This window comes from Sorghum bicolor, chromosome 7, assembly GCF_000003195.3.
Source record: "Sorghum bicolor cultivar BTx623 chromosome 7, Sorghum_bicolor_NCBIv3, whole genome shotgun sequence".
Classification (NCBI taxonomy): Eukaryota; Viridiplantae; Streptophyta; class Magnoliopsida; order Poales; family Poaceae; genus Sorghum; species Sorghum bicolor.
Genome location: NC_012876.2, coordinates 14,046,014 through 14,066,601, shown reverse-complemented (window position 1 = coordinate 14,066,601; position 20,588 = coordinate 14,046,014). Strand labels below are relative to the sequence as shown.

At 41.7% G+C, this 20,588-nt stretch overlaps 1 protein-coding gene across 2 annotated transcripts in view; it reads right to left on the bottom strand.

The window, feature by feature from the left end:
- Nucleotides 1–20,588, bottom strand: part of LOC8072983 (achilleol B synthase) — a 45,409-nt gene that overhangs the window by 10,253 nt on the left and 14,568 nt on the right. For both annotated transcript variants that reach the window (XM_021464403.1, XM_021464402.1), the window contains exons 9-17: nt 18,157–18,279; nt 17,961–18,080; nt 17,433–17,531; nt 9,756–9,812; nt 9,267–9,313; nt 9,026–9,169; nt 8,764–8,941; nt 6,788–6,862; nt 6,604–6,687 (exon numbers count right to left, since the gene is read on the bottom strand). In XM_021464403.1, coding sequence (XP_021320078.1) covers nt 6,604–6,687; nt 6,788–6,862; nt 8,764–8,941; nt 9,026–9,169; nt 9,267–9,313; nt 9,756–9,812; nt 17,433–17,531; nt 17,961–18,080; nt 18,157–18,279 — 927 coding nt within the window. The remainder of the gene's footprint in view (nt 1–6,603; nt 6,688–6,787; nt 6,863–8,763; nt 8,942–9,025; nt 9,170–9,266; nt 9,314–9,755; nt 9,813–17,432; nt 17,532–17,960; nt 18,081–18,156; nt 18,280–20,588) is intronic.

Sequence of the window (20,588 nt, the reverse complement as noted above, 5' to 3'; positions counted from 1 at the left end):
GGCCAAGCCTGAGCAAGCACATTGCCTCTACTCTAGGCTTAAGGGCTCACCTAAGCCTTACGCTCACGACCAACGGAGAGCTAGAGTCTGATCATTAGCCTTTGCTTGGCCTATGATGCCATCTAAGGCTCGAGTGCAAGAAGGCATGCCTTGAGCCATCAAGACTCAGGGGTTCCTAGGCCCTACCCCTTGGGCATGGCTCTATCAACTGTTCCCCTAATATGGTCACACATGGGGCATCACACAAGAGGACAAGTCCCTCCATAGCATCTAGGGGCTTGGGGGCTTTTGGCCCCGCACATTAGCCCCTCAAGTCAGTCTCCCTTGCCATCGAGAAGACTCTAGAAGGCGCACCTAGGGGAGGCCAATACAAGCTAACATAGCCTAACACACATCATATCAGAACAGGCTAGCCGAATGATGACCATGGCTTCTTTAGCTACTGAAGACCCTCCTGGACTCCTGTGCATGTAGACCATAGACTCAACCCCCCAAACCACCATGTACCCGACTATCTCGATATATAAGGGATAATGTTAGATACTAGAGGGAAGAGAATGATCCAAGACAGATCATTCCATTCCTCACTGATCCACACCTACTCCACACAAAGAGTAGGGTAACCTAGAGAGGGCACCAAGAGCTCCTCCACTACACTGATCATCTTCTTCTTCTCTGATGAGGGAAAGGCTTCACCAGTGGTGAGGCAACCTTAAAATTAGTACCAAGCTAACCTCCTACCAAATCTTTCTCTTGCTCCTATATACTCTATTGTAAACCACCAATTTTGGGTGTTCTTGAGTATAAGGATTATCACCTAATGGACATTGGGCATCGATGTGCCTGAACTAGGATAAACCATTATGTCTCCTTTGTGATTCTTGAGTTCACCTGAGGCACTGGAGACATGTACTCAAACATCAACTTGAACAAACTATCCTTGTTGTGGTTTTGACACAGCAACACTGGCCTTCTCTAGCTAAGGCATGCTTGGGTTCTGTCTAGTTATAGGTGATCCTATCCCTCCAAACATCCTCCTTCTTTCTTTTCTTAGTGAGCTACACCTCCCCTTAATACATTAAGGAAGACACCATGTACAAGCTAGTTCAATTCTTAGTCTCTGGTCCTTACATCAGGTGCATGAGTCTTCTACCATGGCATAGATGGACACAACCTTGTCATGTAGGGAGGAGTCAATAGTGTAGCAGCTGCCTCCTGATGTTATTACCACCCTTCCAGCACCTGATCATCACGGTATATCTACTATGGTGTGACCTTCCTTAGGTGAGCCATCTTGAGGCTTCCTTGGCCTATAAGGAGCCCCTATTTGGAGGGGCTGACAAGTGGGCCATAGAGCCCTCCACCCATGGAGTTGGTGAAGTCTGTTGTCCTATTGTGTCATGCTAGTTGTGTGATCTGCCAATGGAGTAGCTGATACTAGGCCTCGTACCCGTTGAATGCATAGTTAGTGTAGCATCTCAATACCTACTAGGCCTTAGATGTCACCTAGTAGATTCTAAGGTGAGCCTGACCCATAGCTCGGGGTGCCAGTTGCCATCTCAGCACTAGTCTGGGTGTGCACTAGGAGGAAGTCACGCTCAAGCCACCATCACTCATATACTTGGGGCTATGGTTGAGCCCTTAGGCCCCAAGCAGTGGCTATGGGGATGCTTAGGTTCTATCAACTTCTTCCAAAGAGTGTGCACAAGCATATACAATGGGTATGACTACCAAGCCCCTAGGTGATCTATGAGATCAGTTAGGGAGTCCATAGTCGGCTTCCTCTTTCCTAGGAACTTAACAAACCCTCATGTTAGACTCTCATTAGGATCTTGTAAGCCCTTTGTGGTCTTTTGGGTTGAGTTTGTGATGGCGATAAGGTGCTAAGCCCGATCTATGATGATTGGTTCGATCGGGTCATAACATCCCCTAAAGGGTCCTGGGTCAGATGTCGTTTGGATGGTGCCTAAGCCCTTAGGTGTGTGCATGGCTTCTGATCTGAGCACTACTAGGATCAAGCATTATGTGGGATGTCCTGAGTGAGTGCCTAGCTAACCCATCGAGGGGTTGCTAACTGTGTGCCCAAATGGGGCATCCTAATTATGTTGGCTTGTTATGGGTCGAGCGATGGGGCTCGGGCTCTAGCTCGGTGCCAATCTATTGCTTGATGCTTCACACGCATATGAGGGCTTGGTGATAGGCACCCTTGGCTTGAACCACACTTTAAGATTGTCAACATAGTTCTACGCCATGGGCTCAAGTGACCCATGGTGGGCCCACTGCTCAGTGCCCCCTACTCTTGTCTTTTACTATTATTGAGACGGTCGTAGGGCACCAGTCTGTTGGTACTGAATTTCTCGATAGTAGGGCTATTGCAGCCCTGAGGCCATCACAGGGCATGTCTATTTGTGAACATGGTAGTTTCTTCATGCGCCTGTCCTGCTGATTCTTATTGCAATCTTTTAATATTACTCGATCACCGCATTAGCTGGTAGAGTAAACATGCATCGCACCATGCCTATGCTCCATGTGGGGCAAACTATCACACCACATGGCAATGATCCAAGGGTCGGCCACGACATTTTGAACATGTGCATCTTGGCCATTGGCCTTGCATGGAGGGCTCGAATGTCATATCCTTCATTCCCTTCCACCTCATGGGGCTCGGTGTCTCTGCTCACCCCTTCATTTAGACGTTCCCCCCTTCTTTGACCCGTGGCTCCATAATCTGACACTGCACAAGGTCGCCTAGCTCATGTTTTTGTGACCCTCTATGAGTGCTACTTTGGGATTTCGTCCACTTGGACTTGTGGCGTTGGATCTTCTGCCTCTCCTTGAACAAGGAGGGCGGGGTCACATAGAGCTGCTCGCCACCCTTTTTGGTGTCTAGGTAAGGATTAGATTTGCATCCCTAGGTTCTTAAACCATGTTATGAAAACTAACTATATTGCCATGCCCCAAAGGGGATGGAAATATACAATGTGCATAAATACCCTATGGTCTAGGTTAAATAAACAATTATATATATCTCACATTTATAACTGTGGATAAGTTTGTAGGTACTATGTTGCTTGAAATTTTTCCACAAATATTATTGAAGATAACAATAATACTAAGAAAACTATTCGCCACTCCACCAAAAGGACTATAGGTACTTCAGACCATGTAAGGAAGTATAAATATTAGGAAGTATGTAAACTCTCATAGGCACACTGGTAGTATTTACAAAACGGGGTGTACCAAAATGTTGTATACTCTCTTCGGCAGCAAATGTAAAGAATTTTGCGATTCAAAATTTGTCCATAAATAAATTCTACTAGCCATCATTTATGGCATCAATTAGTTGAAAATGGGAGGATTTAAATAAATCACTTTTATTTAGCTTGATTCGTAACTAGCTTAGGCCCTATTTGTTTGACATTTTGACCACTTTTAGACCATCTCCAAGAGCCTTTTTAAAATATGGTCTCCAATTCATCATTTAGAGAGTCATGTGAGTAAAAATATTTTGTATATCTTTATACTCCCTAATAACTTTTCAATATCCTGTGCGTAGTCTAGACATCTATCTCTCCATCTTTGGCTAGCCAAAAATCCAAAATAGAGGATGTCTATATTTAGACATCCAATAGAAGAGGGTATTGGAGGATATTTTTCCACCAAAGTCTCGACTCGTGTAAACTAGGAAAGGTATAAAGAGTCTCTTAGAGACATCTTAGACTACTAACTTTTGGACTTTGCAAATGCCAAACATCTCCCATAAACCAAAGGCTGAGCTTTTGAGCTTTGGCCTCCCTGAGCTTTTTGGCTTTTGAAAGGTCCAAAAGGTGTGGACCGAAATCTCCCAGGAAACCCAAATGAACAGTGTAACACCCTAAAATTTACTCCTTTTGAAATATAGATAAAAATTATTTAATTTTGTATTTTTTGTGCTCATAAAAATATAGGAAAAATAATATTTTTCATTAAATTAAAATTTATCATAAGGCTTAGCAATATTATTATGCATACATGCTGGTGCATATGTTTTGATGTGATGTTTGTTGCTCCTTTATGTGTTGATAGTAAGAAAAATATTTAAAATACGTTTAGTAGATCGATCTTCCTTATACGGCACCTATTTATCTTTTATCTACAACCAAATTCCTTGTTTCTAAGCTCAAATTTTTATTAGGACCTTCCTAAAATATTTTCTTTGTCACTCAAAGCACTTCTTTTAGTTCCTCGTCCATCAAGCAATCTCTACAAACTTTTCAAGAATTTTCCATCTTCCATTCTCACTTTTCTATGAGCATAAATCTAATTTTTAGATGCCCTAAATTGTCTTATCATGAGGTCCAAATACGTTATTTGAGTTCCTCATATTCCATAATGTCTCTGAGAATTTTCTCCGAATTTTCAGAGCTTTTAGAATATTTTTCATAGTTTAAATAATAATTCTGGACTTTTCTAGAATCATTTTATCCATGAAAATAATTAATTCCGAAAATAATAAATCTATTACTATTTTCCAACGTCAAAGCCCAGTTACAATAATCATATAAATCCCAAGACCATATTTTTATTTACTAATGGGCTTTAATAATTAATTAGGCCTATTAGTAAAGATGAAAGTTGCAAATCAATTAGTACCATATCGCTAGTTGACGTGGAGGTGGGGAGTTTTTCTCCCTATATATATGTACCAAGCCCTTAGGCAAAGCACATCAAAGACTATCATATGGATATGGAAAGCCTCTAATTTGAGAATTCCTAAGATAGTAAAATAAAATTTATATTTTCTTCTCTACAACGTGATCGCCCTCGTCTCGCCTATACTCGACATCTACGAATGGTCGGCTGCTCCGGCGTTGCTGTAGCTCCAAGAAGCGTCACTGCCGGTGAACCTACTCCCTGTCTACCAACGTAAACCCCAATCACTTTATCTTTCAGTTTGGAAAATACAAACAGCTCGGTTTTAGATTAAAAATACGTTTTCACTATTTACAGAATTGCCACTGACTTTCTTTTGGCCATAAAATATTCATTTTAACTCTGATTTGACCCATTCAAATTACGTTGGATTCGTATTAATGAGCTCGACATGTTAGTAACACTGTTTTCTTAGTTTGAAACCTTTTAATTTCGTGATCCTATTTAATTAATTACTTTTCTATATGAAATCTTAGAAAATTCATATCTTCTCCGTTTTAGCTCCGATTTTCGTGATCTTTTCGTCTGTGAGATCGTAGCGATACGTAGAATAATTTTATAAACTTTTCATACTGTTTTTATATAATTGGTGTACTGTTCTAATTGTAGCCTTGTTTGCTTCGTGTATGTTGTGTCCGATTGTTTGTGTGTTGATGATCGATGATCGAGTTTAGTCGGAAAGCAGTTTTTGGTGATCAAGATCAGAGCCTTGGACAAGTGAGACCAGTAGGACCAAAAGGATAAGCAAGTGCAATTGGATTAAGGCAAGTACAGCATTTGGGTTTTATTTCTGTGACCATGATCGTGTGGCTAGATTAATGTTAAGTAATAAACGATAAAAATGACTTTTTAGCAACTTGATGATTTATCTATACGTGATCACTCGGGACAACAGTGCAACCATGAGGGCTATAATGGCTCTGGCTTTAACTCAGTATGAAGACCTTTTCTAGCTTGTTAGCGGTTACCCGAAAGGGCGCTAGAGGGGCTGAACCGACATGGGTATAGTGCGAGCCCCTGTCCCTATGTGTATAGGCTGCGCGTCATTGTGCCATTCGGAAGGGGGGTATCTATATCTGCTCGCGAAGGAAACCTTGCAGCCCTAACATGTTAGACGAACTTTTGAAAGGCTTCATAGTGATCCCTGCTGACGTTCCTTGGTAGTGGGTTAAGAGGTCGACGGGCCTCGGCCGAAAGGGTAAATCATGACTCATGGATAAAGATGTGCAACCTCTGCAGAGTGTTAAAAACTAGTATACTAGCCGAGCTCACGGTCAGGAGCGGCCTTGGGGACATCTACATTAAGGGTGATGATTCTTGTGTGTTAAATATGCTCATTGTTTATTGTTTACTGCTCTACATTATTTATGTCACATTGATCATGAGATTGTGAGAGCTATACAATCTAGTTGCTATACTTGTGGAGTTCGACATGGACTCACTCTTGCTATTTCCCCCAAACCTCAGGAGAAGTTTAGACTTGTGATCAACCAGTCAGCTGGATCCTGTAGAGTGGAGTTAATACCCGAAGTTGGAGTTGACTATCCGTTGTTTGCTATCAAAGGTTATCTCTTTTATACTAAGTTCGTTATATATTTATGCATTGTCTTTTGATATTACCCCTTATTTATAGCTATATGTGAGATTTGACTTCTAAAACTCACATATGGTGTGTATCTGATTTTATCCTTAAAATCGGGTATTACAAACAGGCCAAAGCTGTCCTAAAAATTACAGTAGTTGTTATGTTTGTGGGCGTGCGTTGGCATATCAGATTTGTCACAGAAGGCAACAACCTAGTTCCTATCCCCGAGTCCTTGAAAACCAATACTGATAAAAAAATATTTTTCTGAAATAAAAAGGACCAACCTAATAATCGAGTCCATTCTTTCTATAAGAAAAAAAACTTACTTGTTGCGGGAAGTCACCGGAAACTAGTTGCATATTGATCAATTCTTTTGCAGCTTTGTATAATGGTGTTGGATTTCGGTCCACCTGCATAGCATGCCCATAATATGAAATAATTAGCTTATGACATAATAATTTCATAAATAATATAATTGTAGCAATTCTAATTAATTTGCAGAATTTGTACCTGCCCACCATAAATTAAGGCTAACATTGCCCAAGCAGTGTTTACTGCATGAGGTGTACTAGCTTCCATATAATTCTGCAAAATATTTAATTCTCAACCTTTATCAAATTTATTGAGATTTGGAGTAATCAATATATTGAGTTGAAAAGATCAATGTTTGAGGTATAATGCATCTCATATCATTGAACTATTGCCTAACAGTTAGTTAAGATGGACGTAACTAATGAATCATCCCACATTATATTCCATACTCAAGTTGGAAGGTTGTTGTACAAAATTTATATAACACATCACTTTATTTGGAAACCCAAGACAAGAGAAGAACATATTATTTCTTTTTCAGATTTTGAGGTGCCCAAAAATTAGATTAACGGTGGTTATATGTGAAGTAAGAATAGGATGTTTGCAATTATAGTGTATGAACCATAGGTGCTTGAGTACATAGCTGGTTGTATACAGGAAACACTATCAATTAAGCACGGTGAGACAACTAAACATAGTTGGAAGTAATTACCTCCATCTTCATGAAACAACTGATATTACTAGGATCTATTGTCAGGAAAAAATGATTGGTTGGACGGTATGTGCCCCCTAATTTATCCCACCTATTAGTACGACGTATCTATAAATAGTTGTATGTCATACAAAACCGAAGATAGGAATTTTAAAAAACTCAACAAGGAACTAATCAAACATGACTGTTTTACCATCAATAAACAAAAAATCTTATAATACTCTAACACATTATTGTGTTGGTCCTATTTCTCATGGTCGATCCATGTGCTATGGTATATGTTAAGTATCATGTTAGTTACCTAGATAGGTTGCGCCAACTTGAAACCATTTCCTAATCTCATCCTAACACCTTCAAGTTAACTCTTTTTTACTTAAAAGCACAAAAGAGGAGCTACGCATATGCATTCTTGCCTCACATATAGAAACTTTGTAACTGGAAAATGTATACCCTGTGTCCAAATAAAATTTGCTTATATGACCCAGCTCTGCACATGGAATGGACCCTACATACACGTAGCACCTCGCTTACACATTTATCCTCGCTTCGTGTACAGAGTTACCCAGAGGTCCTACATTTGGAACGATTATGATAATGTATAAGCTGGCTGTCACCCAACTACTATGGAACAAGGGTATTACATTCACCCTCCATCCTCCCCCCTTATGGGCTGACGCCCTCGGCAGGTTACCACAATATGCAGCAGATGTCTAGGATCACCCCTTACTGCACCCTACTATGAGCACATATAGCAAGGGCTGATGGTTTGGATACCATCTGTGGCACCTTGTGTCCAATCCAAAATCTACTTATATGGCCCAACTCTATATATGGAATTGGCCTACATACATGTAGCACCTCCCTTACACTTCTATCCTCACTTCATGTAAAAGAATCCTAGAGGTGCTATGTTTGGAACGTTATTAAGGATTATAATCTGGTCCTCGTCATCCTAAACTTTCAAGGTGGTACTAAATCCACCAACTACAGCTCCTCATGTGCCACATGGGTCACATGGGCCAACAACACAACGAAAATTATTTTGCATATCATATAGGATATAAAAGAACATATACTTTTTGTCAGTTGCATTGTGGCACATGTATCTAGATACAATCTAAAGAATGACTCACCAAACATATATTTAATATGAACATGACTCTAAACATCTAATGGTTATTCAAGAGTAACTAAATATACATTAACAAATCAATGGCTACAACTACTAAATTAAATTGTCACGGGCCATTGAAGTTATTTTTCCTTCCTAGATGTAAGAAAACAGGGTACTAGTTGTTCTAAACAATGGTTCATGGAAAACTTAAATTAAATCTAATAAAAAACACTTCAAACATTGCCAAGAGATAGTATAATGTACCTATATATTATGTTAACAAATATAGAAATATGAAATGAACTGAGCAAATCCTCTGCAAAATCATATAATGAAATTAGCTGTTACCTCAGTTTCACTAGAAAGATAGGATTCTCCCCATCCACCTGTGCTTAGCTGCTTTGACAACAAAAAACTACAAGCTTTCCTTATGGCAGCACTATTATCATAAGTTCTTCCACAAGCTGCTAAGCCTTTTATCGCAAAGAATGACCCATAAGTGAAACATATACCCCAATTGCCAAACCTAATATATTATGAGTAAGCCAGTTAATGGTTCCTATAAATATTAGAAATATTTGCATACAACATGCAATAAAATTTTAGATACCAGGAGCCATCTTTTTGTTGTTCCTTCTCAATAAACTTGAACGCACTTTCAATGCAGTTTTCTATCTCTTCTTTGCGGTACTTGTGATCCAGTTCTCTGAACATAATCAGAGCTTGTAACGCTGATGATGTACATTCAACAGACCTATCAATTGGTTTAAGACAATAAATCAGCTTCCATGTATATGGAAAACATGAATCGACTGTATTTGATTCACTTAGGAACATAATTAATTTCTTACGGATAATCAACAACAATGTTCTGAAAGCATTCCGAAGGGTTGAGAACCTATTGCCAACAAAATCCTAGTTAGCATCATGCGATCAGAAATGACCTTAATACCACTAGTAGCATTTGGATAATTATGAAAGAATTACAAAAGATGCGAACATAACCCTAAAAGCCCATTTATTTCATAGTTCACACTAGTGCAGGACTTGGTCTTTCTCCCGGTTAATAATATAGTCATCTTCACAAGCATATTGTTGGTAATATAATAAGTTACATGTGTGCTAATTGTATTTGTAGCATTGAATTTAATGCTGAAACCTAGAAGATTCAATGGTAGATATATATTAGCAGAAGGATAGTAGCAATCTTCTGATTCCTATCAGATCCAATGTCTGTGAAAAATATTTGTTCATAACTCACTCCTTAGTGGAATCCTTTTTTCATGGAACCTACAAAAGTTATATTCCAAACAAAGAAAATTGACACTTCAACTACTCACCTCCAATAAAGGTGTGGTTCTCTTACACTCATATGTAGAGAAGGTGCCATCATCATTCTTCAAAAAATAGATATAATCAATAACCTTAGATCAAAGGAAAAAGTGCAAAATTCAACAATAAGATAAAAGAACTATCTTTAAAGACATATTGTTTTGATTTGATTGCATGTGTGTCCATTGGCCATAGCCCTTCACATTTATATGGTGGGAACATCTTCTAGCATTAGGAGTTGAACTCATACAAAATTCCATGACAAAATATGACTTCAAACTCATTTTAGACTGAAAACACTAGCTAGGCAAGATTCCCAAATCGGCTTCCACGGGTATGCATCTTTCAATGGCCCAAACTCTAAATTGAACATTCTACATTTGTATTCCAATCACCTAGATGAGACGTACTCAATGGTGAAGTCCATCTTGTGAATTAACATTATCGCCAAAACTAACTTGGACATAGGAAAGTAGCTTTGTTGATTTTTTGTGATCAATTATCTGGTGCTACCAATTTTGATCATTAGCAAAACAACAAGTTGTAAATTTGAAAGAGTACAAACAAACACTTGTGTAGTATAGTGACTATGGGACTAGGGTACCATATATTGTTGGATGGTGATGTAGTCTTCAATCATGACAAGTTGTGCAATATGATTTGAAAATCTGATATAAGAATCAGGTCCTACATGGGAATATTTTGGAATAGGAGATAACTTTTTCATGCACCTTTGTTGTTTCTTAGTAAATCAAATCTTATTAACCTTCTAAAGGAATATCAATATATGCATCATCAATTAAGAGAACACAAATTTGTGGACTCTATTTGTACCCTAAAGTTAACCTCTAATGACATTATTGAATATGCCATGCATTTGTTGTCCTGTCCTCATATGGCTTCGATAGTCTATGGTTCTTCTCTATAGAGTAGTTCTACCCTCCATCTATATGTTGATAATACAAGTTAATTAAAACTTAGTGTGAGGGTCAAGATACCCTGGGTATCACAAGGCACAAAATAGTTAGCTTCTCGGATGGCCGAATCGGCCAAGGCCTACCAACTGTGGACCACCTAAGCCATGAAGGCTCTGGGCAGACATCAAGGCGAGCGATCCAACCATGACCTCTTCCAACTCCTTCCACTGCAAGCTATGTATCCATGCTCCACCTCTCGCCCTTCTCGACCCCTTGTAAAAGATGGGAGAGGTCGGATGCCACCCAGTACACCTACCCTAATAGAGACAGGCAAGCTTCACCCCATCCATTAGAACAAAGAGGATGACCATCTCAGGGTAGATACCATCCCTACATGCCCTTGTGTAGACAAGACAATATTGTAGGACAGTGATGACCGGTATGACATTGCACCATCCAAAAATTTCCCAATGAGATGAGCACACCCAATATAGGATGGGTTGCATGACCCCATCCTTGACTTCACAAGATCAACTGAACCACTGGAGGCCTCGACTTGGCCACCTAGGGTCAAGGGATGAGGCACTTTGTCCAGGAAAGGTGACCAACGATTCAAAAGTGTCCACCTGCTCCCTCACTATCACCACGACACCACCAAGACAACTAGAGACACAAGGCCATAGGAAGTCTGCATCGTGTAGGGCAGTTCATGAACCACCACCATGCCAATAGTGCCATCATGACCAGCATTGTAGCATCATGCCATACCACACCATGACATGGGAGCAAGACCACAACAATGACAATAGACACATGCCTGAACATACGATGATGCCAAGATAAGACACTTGAACCGAGGAACATGAACCAAAACCATCTGTAAGACTCAATGTAGGGCCTCAGCCAAGTCTTCCATCCTAGAAACTTGAGACCCATGGCAAATGACAAACTTTCCCATGGGATAGCCCTCAGCAGCCACCTTTGCCTAGGGAACCATGAGTTCAGCCACATCGATAGGCTAACTCCTGCCCCAAATGCATAAACAACATGGCTCACTCGTGAGGGAAACTCCTACATGATATAAGGATGACTACCCCAAGAGGCATGAATTTTTGGCTCATACTAACCATTTTGGAAAATCCACAGACAAGAAGGGCCACAATAAGATGGAAGGAAGGGCAACAATTGAACAAACAATGGGTGAAACAAAGTAAGACTTGTGCTTTCATGCTTCTTGTAATTTACAACTCAAACATGAGTGGGCACCATTAAGTCATGGCATGACTAGGGATGCCAATAGCCTCCTAGGTCCATGAGTAGAGTGACCCACCACCTACAAGACCACACATTGCACATATGAAATTTCATTTTAGGCGGGCCCTTAGTTGGGCTCAAGGCCACCAAAAAGTTAGGGGCAGGAGAGACAGGCCCCGAGCAGCTCTTATTTGTCGGTGTAGAACCTCTTGACCATCTCCCTCGGTGTTTGAGTCATTGGCTTCAAAGTTGATTAGGTTGAACTCCCCTCAGGAGGGAAGGCATCTTGCCCTCTAGCAGCTGTAGAAGTGGTTGGGGATCGACGAGTTTGATGGTCGACAATTTATGGGAGTCTCTTGATGAGGCATAGCTAAACTTCAATTGATTGTTGGAGGATATTGGATCATATGCAAATTACCCATTGACCTCAATGAGGCACACCACTCGATCGGTGAGGTTATGGTGGACAGTCTCTCCCCACAAGGCACCAAATCACACTTGCCCATAAAAAGGCACCATAACCCCTCAGGATCAACAAGGATACCTAGGAAAAAGGAGTTAGATTCACATGACCTCAATAGAGGTCAAGGATAAACCTTGACTGACTCCTTGTATCCATGGTCATCAACCTAAAGCCAGCTCTAGATTCTCACAAACAGACAAGGGCTCAACACCCCTTGTGGGATAGATGAACTAGGTGGATCATTAAGGATTTGCAATGGTGCCTTCCTCATGAAGCAGTGCAAAATTCAGTAGGATGCGATCATAGCTCGGTCATGCATAAAGGGCCCTTGACCATGAGCCACAGCTCAACCAAAGGGAATCCCATGGTCAAAAATAGGGAGGCCGCAGCTCAACCTCTCACATAAGGTGTGAGATGACCCTTTTGGTCCTGCGACCTTATGCCCATGGCTCAGGCCAGGAATGGCCAGATCCCAACCTAATGGCTCACAAACTCACCCCAACCTTAGAAAAAGTCACAACACTCCTAGAAACAGCTTCTCTTTATTCATAATCATCAATTACAACTCTAGCACGGCCAAGCCGCATACAAGTTGTAAAAACCTAATACCACCACTTTGGTGGTATCACCAGAAGATCCAAAAGCTTTGGCTACAAGCAAGACATGACAAGGTGGAAAAGAACACCTCACAAGCCTTCTTTTAGCATCAAAGCTCTCGGTGCATATAATGGAGGGGGAGACTAGGGATGCAATGGCTCATAAGATTCCTCCATGTGCACTGATGGGTTTTCAGGAACATATATAATTAGATCTTGTGCAAAATGTCATGCATGCAAGAAAGAACCATCAAATATATGATGGGGTTTCCTGACCTCCAGAGCATGACTGCACCACCACCATACCCTCCATGACGAGGATGGAAAAGTGAAACCATCCACAACCAGCAACCACTCCATGCACCCAAGCCAGTAGGCACTAAGGAATGATGACGGCACACAGCTAGAGGTTCGACTACTCCTCCATCTCGTCCCCTCTTGATTGCAAGTCTTCTTCTAGCATTAGTTGCTAGTTGAAGCATTGCCAAACTTCAGCCAACACAATCAACCCCAAGCGGGTTCCATCCTCAAAATCTCCACAATCTACTATGAAGCACTATCTCTATTAGACTCTGCTTCTCAGAAATCTAGGAATGACCCAAAGGCATGGTCAAGAGTGGTTTGAAAGGAAGGGAAGCCCCTGTTTATAGGTCCAAAGGTGCATTATGCATCTCGTGACTCCCAAGCTGCATGGCAAATAGTGAGAGGTCATGACTATTGATAGGAGCCTACATGAGGTTGGGAAAAAGAGAACCTCCAAAAGATGGAGCGATATAGTGTTAAGGAGACCACTTGGCTCAGTCTGGAACTTGAACCCTTCTCGCATAGTACCCTAACACGGCAGGGCTTGGTGGGACAGATGTGTACCTAGCCATCAAGTTAAGATGACCTAACGGGATAGCACACAATATCTACCTACCGCATTAAACACTCAAACAAATGGAGGTCAAAGCTCTGAGTGTGGGCTACCATGACCCCAAGTGCACACATACCACACATTAAAAATTAGCATCTCCACGATCACTCTAAGATCATGAAGAGACCGGGGGCTACTGTAGATCAAGATACCTCGTGTATCACAAGGCACTGAATAGTTAGCTATTTAGAGGACCCAATAGGCTAAGGACCAGTGACTATGGCCCACCTAAGCCCAAAGGCCCAAGGCTAGACACCAAGACGAGTGATCTAGCCATGACCTCTTCCTACTCCATACACAACGGGTGTGTTTGGTTGGATTTCTATATTAGCCTGGCTAGCCCAACCAAACCAGGCTAGTATAAGCTTGCCTCTAGCAAGCCAAAATATGTTTGTTTGGTTACCTACGCATTTGAGTCAGGCTAGGATGGGTTCGTGTTTGGTTGTTTCACTTGGTTTGCATACTGTCACCTTTTCCTCACGCTGGTGAGTTTACCCCCCTCTCTCTCACACATTGCCCCGAACAGGTTGTGGGCAGAGTCCCTTATCCACATCTCTGCGTGGTTGGTGCCCACCACCACGACAATGAAGTGGCCTCCGCTGCCGGAGCAGTCGAGGTGGTCGCAGCCGCCGGCGGTGGTGGTGGTCGCGGCAGCGCAGAGCACCGCGACGTTCCAGCTGTAGGGGTAGTAGGGTGACTAGGCGAGGTGGGGCAGGTGCGTGCGGCGGCCCGTGGCGGGTCCTAGACGGTGAGCGCGCTTCCAGCTCACCGGGACAACGAGCATGCTTCCAGCGGCAATGGTGTCTGCCTGGCCACGCTGCGGGTGGCCGACCCCCTCAACTGGGGGAAGGCGGCTGAGGACCTCACCGGGAGCCACCTAGAAGCCGTGAAGCGGATGGTGGAGGAGTACACAAGGCCGCTGGTGAAGATCGAGGGCACCAGCCTCACCGTCGCCCAAGTCACCGCCGTGGCCGCAGCCGGCGAGGCCCGGGTGGAGCTCGACGACGAGTCCGCGCGCGGCCGCATCAAGGCCAGTAGCGACTGGGTCATAAACACCATGATGAACGGCACCGACAGCTACGGCGTCACCACCGGCTTCGGCGCCACCTCCCACCGGAGAACCAAGGAGGGCGGTGCAGCAGGACCTCCTCCATCAGTTCCTCCATCAGCGCGCTCGTCGGCGGCAGCAGATATGCTTCCATGGTTAGCCAGGTGGGCCCGAGCAGCGAAGGCCGACACGGCGGCGGAGCAAGAGAAAAAGAGGAGGGGATCTGCTGCTCTGTTCTGCTTCCATGGACGGAGCAAGAGAAAAAGACGAGGGGATCTGCTGCTCTATTTGGCAGTGGAGCAAGAGAAGAAGAGGAGGTGGAGTGCGGGGCGGAAGGTGGAGTGCGGCCCGGACGAAGCTCGCTGGGTAGGTAGGTGCAGAGGAGCAAGTGCGGAGAAACACCGGGAGGTCAATCGAACGCGATAGAGGGCTGGCCAGAGCCTGGCTCAGTTGGGAAGCTCGATTTGGGCTTTCAAAGCTGGCCAGGCTATCCCAGTATGGCCGGCCAAGCCTGGCCATGCCCCAAGCCCTATTCAGTGAACCAAACACCCAATTTCTGGCCCAACTAAGCTATGGCCACATGTAGAATGCAACCAAACACACCCTACAAGCTTTGTAGCCATGCTTGACCTCTCCCCCATCTCATCCCTTTGGAAAGGATGGGGAGAGGCCGGATGCCACCCAATACACCTACCTTGACAGAGATAGGACCACTTTGCTCCATCCGTCTAGATAGAGAGGGCAACAATCTTGGGGTAGACACCATCCCTGCATGCCCCTACACAGACAAGACAACACCACGAGGCAGTGACAATCAGTACGACACTACACCGTCCAGAGACAGCCCAATGAGATGGGCTGCACGACCTCGGCCTTGACTTCACAAGAATGAACAGACCACTAGGGGCCTCGACCTGGCCACCTAGGATCGAGGCCCATGGCACCATGACCAGGAAAGGTGACCGATGATCTGAGAGCGGGCACTTGCTCCCACATTGTCACCATGATGCCATTGGGAGAAGAGGAGACGATGACAAAGGTCACAGAAACACCACATTATGCAAGACAGTTGATGAACCACCACCATGCTAGCAGTGCTATCACGATCAGCACTGTACCACCATGTCGTGCCACACCATGACATGGGATCAAGACCATGGCAACCACAATGGTGACCATGCCTGAATGCACGATGGTGCCAAGATAAGATAGGGGATTGCCAGCCAAGTTTACTCATTTCTTCCTCCCCTAGGCTCTTGACCAATGAGGTTGGGAGAACCCATCTCACTACATGCAACCTGGCCCTAAACTCTATATACCATCTCTGAGACTCGACGTAGGGCTCTGACCTGAACCAATATAATTCCTTATGTCTTTGAGTGCTACCATTGTCTTCTTAGAGTAACGCGACACACATAAATTCACTCGTTGGTTGGCAAAACACCAACACATAGTATTAAATGAAAAATATGAAATGGATTCATATGGTAGCATCAACACTACACCCTGTACTCACAAATAAGTGAATGTTTTGGTCATTGTTTACTTGTTGTGATCTCCAATGCACAAAATTGGCTAGGACCCTTTTTATAGAATGTCTATCAAACATAGAAAAAAGTATGATTTTTGAAACCATATTTTCGGATGACTATACTCATATCATTTTTGAAATATCAAAACACTACACAACTAAAGTTTACCATTATTGACTTAGATAATCTGAAAGGACACTTATTTGTGCCTATAGGTAGGGATGAAAATGGTACGGATATTTTCGTATTCGAGACTGAATTCATTTAGAGGGGTTCAGATCTGTCCGTATTTGATTTCGAATATTCAACATCTGATATCGTATCTGTATCCGAATACTTAAATCGTATATTTATGATATCGACATCCAATCATATCTTATCCGACATGATTGGCATTATCCGTATTCGAATCCGAATCTGACCAGAAATATGATATCGGTGATATTCGTGTGTATCCGATCTGTTTTCATCCCTACCTATAGGGAGTAGAATCTCAAAACACTATGTGTAGTCCTGAACATGTACTATTATTCAATAGGACATGTACTAAAGAAAATTTTGACTTGGTTTACAAAAGAAAACCCATTCATAGTTAAGGCCTAGTTGGCCCATTCATGGGTTAATGATCATACTTGTTGTAGTCTTGGCATATCAAACATGTTTTTTCCTTAGGTCTAGCTGTATGATCAAGGTACACTGAATAAGGACGAGGGCCGAAAGCTAGTATACCAAGATGTAAAAAATGGGTACCATTTGTCATTCAAATTAATCACCTTAGTTTAAAATGGAACGGTAGTGATATTGGATCACTTAAAACCCTACGAATGTGCATGATGTGTTAACTATATTTAAACATGGGAGCTAGTATTAAGATAGATTATGTCATATTGTAAAAAAAATTATAGTTCATTTAATAAATATACAAGAACATGTCAAATGATCTAAAAGCAGAGTCATACCACATAAGAAAGTATGCAATCCACTGCATCATACAACCTTTCTCCTTTGATGGGCTCCCCCACAAGATCGGGAGAGATCTTTGATAATAATAGCAATGCCTAAAGAGAAGAAGCAAAGTGTTAATGGAAGAAATTCAATAAGCATTTTTTGAAAATTTGAGAGATCATAAGTATTTCCACATAAGGGTACTCAAAAGGGTTCCATTTAATCATGATTTAAGATGCACGCTTGTAAATTTAATTGAAAAAATAAAATATTGTATACATTATGGAGAAGATAAATCAATGCGAAACGTGTTTGTTATGCATGCAATAAGTACTTATCCTGCGCACATGTATTTTAAGTCCAGTGTCATTTACTACAATAAAACACAATGCAAACTGTAACACAACTACGTTTATATTGACAATGGCCGAATTAGTAAAGGTATTAAATCATAGCATATATCACTTATAATTTTACTAGAGAATAAGACAATCACAATCAGGGTTTTAACAAAATTAGAAATATAAGAGATTTTTCCTAACCTTCAATGCTTCAGCAGTACAGTCAGATACTGACCAACCATTATCTGTTGTTGAAAGTGTCCATGAACCTTTTGATGCATGACGGTAGTAAGCTTTGTAGTTAGGATGGTTTTCGTGAATCTACATATAAGAATGCACATGAAAATTTTGCTTTACAAATGTGTTTTTTATTATAAGAATAATGTTTAACTTAAACCTGTGAACTTTTAATGAATTCATGAGCTTTACGAAGGGTAGAACCAATCTCATTAACAAGTCCACTCGAGCAATAGGCTTGGACAATGAAAGAAATCTCCCATGTTGCACAACCATCGTAGACCTGTTATAGAGAAAGTTTGTGCAATGCTTCTTAAGTCTTAATAGAAAAAATAGCTTGTTCCATAGAAATAGGATGAACACATAAATGGCCATGGGTGCACTATAATACAGAACATTAGTGAAAATATTATATTATGAAAGCAGGATTTTTTGAAAAAGAAGTTCCACTTTTGTCCAAGCATTCCATGGATTACCTGGCATGCATGGTTATTTTATTCAAACACTTTGATTGTATTGTAGTGTCATTGTAGGATGAATGTCATGAATTGTTAACGGCTTGACTAGAAGTTGCTAGAACTAGAAAACAAGACAAACAATTTGTTTGACTGTTAATAATGGCATTATTTGTAGTATTTGCGTCATGACCCATTCATGACTTGTTCAAATTCATCAGCATCATATGCATCTCAAATTCAATTTGGAAACCAGAATGTGAAAAAACTGAACACGCATGTTTTGGCGGATCTTACTTCAATCACCACAGAACATGCCGCTCCATGAGAAACACTGAGCTGTCACTTGTGGAGCACTTGTGCCCCACAAGTCAGACCACCCGTTGCCACATCGTGGAGCAACCAACCAGCTAGGCAGCAGCTCATTCTCCCTCTCCCTATCTCTCTCTTGTTCTTCATTTCCTCTCACTACACTCTCTCACACACTCAAACAAGGAGAAAGAGAAAGCAGGGAAGGAGAAGGGGGAAGGATTGGAGGCTGCCACCACCAGCAAGCAAGCATGCACTTCATGTAGGATCTGCTATCCACAAGAGGTGGGGGTAGAAGAGAGAGGAGCCCTATCTTACTTAATTACCATTTGGAGCTAGGTGGAGAAGGATCAGAGCTGAGCAAGCAAGAAGAGGTGTCGAGTTGCCAAAGTCTAGATCTACCTCTTCCACTGCATTGGAGAGCTTCACAACCATCCCACTGGAGCCTTTTTTTGTAAGCTTGAATCAAGAAATGCACAATTTATTGCTTCACATTGTCATTTACATAGAACAGACCACCCAATGACTAGGTATTGATTGCACACAATGTAAGTCCAAATGACTAGCTAGATATGCTCTATATTATCCTAGGAACACATCCTAGCAAGGGATTACACATGTGAAGTCTCTAGATGAAGATCATAATTTTGAGATGCAATTTTTTTCACTGGACAACATTCCATGGATCGGCCGTCAATTTAGTTAGAATGTTCTTTCAGAACAATTACACAACCAGACACTTAGGCATTTCACTTAGTGATTTTACATGAACACTTCATCCTCACCACAGAATATGTTGTGAAATCATTCATAGAATGAGAAAGATTTGAGGCTATAGACTTAATTTGATGGACCATCCACCAATCTTGTGGATCATCTGATAGAATATTTTCCAAACTTGAGAGCAGCTAGTTTATCAAGGAGCATCCACCAAGAATGATGGGATCTTCTGCAAGAGCCACCTCACACTTAGAAAACTTAGGGGCTATAGAATTGTCATGGTAGAGCATCCATTATTTTTGACAGAACATTCCGTCAACTCAACTACAGACCTAAGACACCTATAAGCTACAAACTTGAACTCGTGGATTGTCTTCCACCATTAACGAAGTATCCATGAGCATAGTCCAGACTTAGTCATTTAGAGCCTAAAGTCCCCTAAACCTATGGATCGTCCCTCAAACTGATAGATCATCCATCTGAATATAATTTTTAGATTGGAGGCTAGCTAGTTTTGGCCTTGCACTCACAGATCGTCTATGAAAATCAGCACTTAGAAACTTTCACCAATGTGTTGTCGGACTGTCACCATGGATCATTTGACATATTGAAGGAGCATTTGGCATTACTAGTCAATAGAATACTAACACTATACAAGTTATACATACCTAAACCATAATCAGGTAACATCAATGCATACATATCATACCATTTACTCCTATGCATTGTATCCATGATGCATGATACATTCATTAGGTGACACGGGCTCTGACAAGGTCCTTTTGGAGGAGACTCAAAAAGTAGAGGTTATTGATGAGCCACCAACTGAACCAACTCAAGTCAGGCCCCTATGCAACCCTATCTTTTGCTAAATGCATAATGTGATTATGTTAAGTATTGTGTCGCTATGTTACTATATGACTAGACTGCATATCTTTCCAAAGTTGTGCTTTCATACCTTGAATGATACTGCACCACACAAATGTTGATTGTTTGCTTCCATTATTCAAATAATTCATGCTTAGCTTTTGCTTAGACGGTAGAAGTTGAGTTGACGCTCATCACTCGTGCATTATAGGGCAAGCTTGTCCACTAAAGCAACGTATAT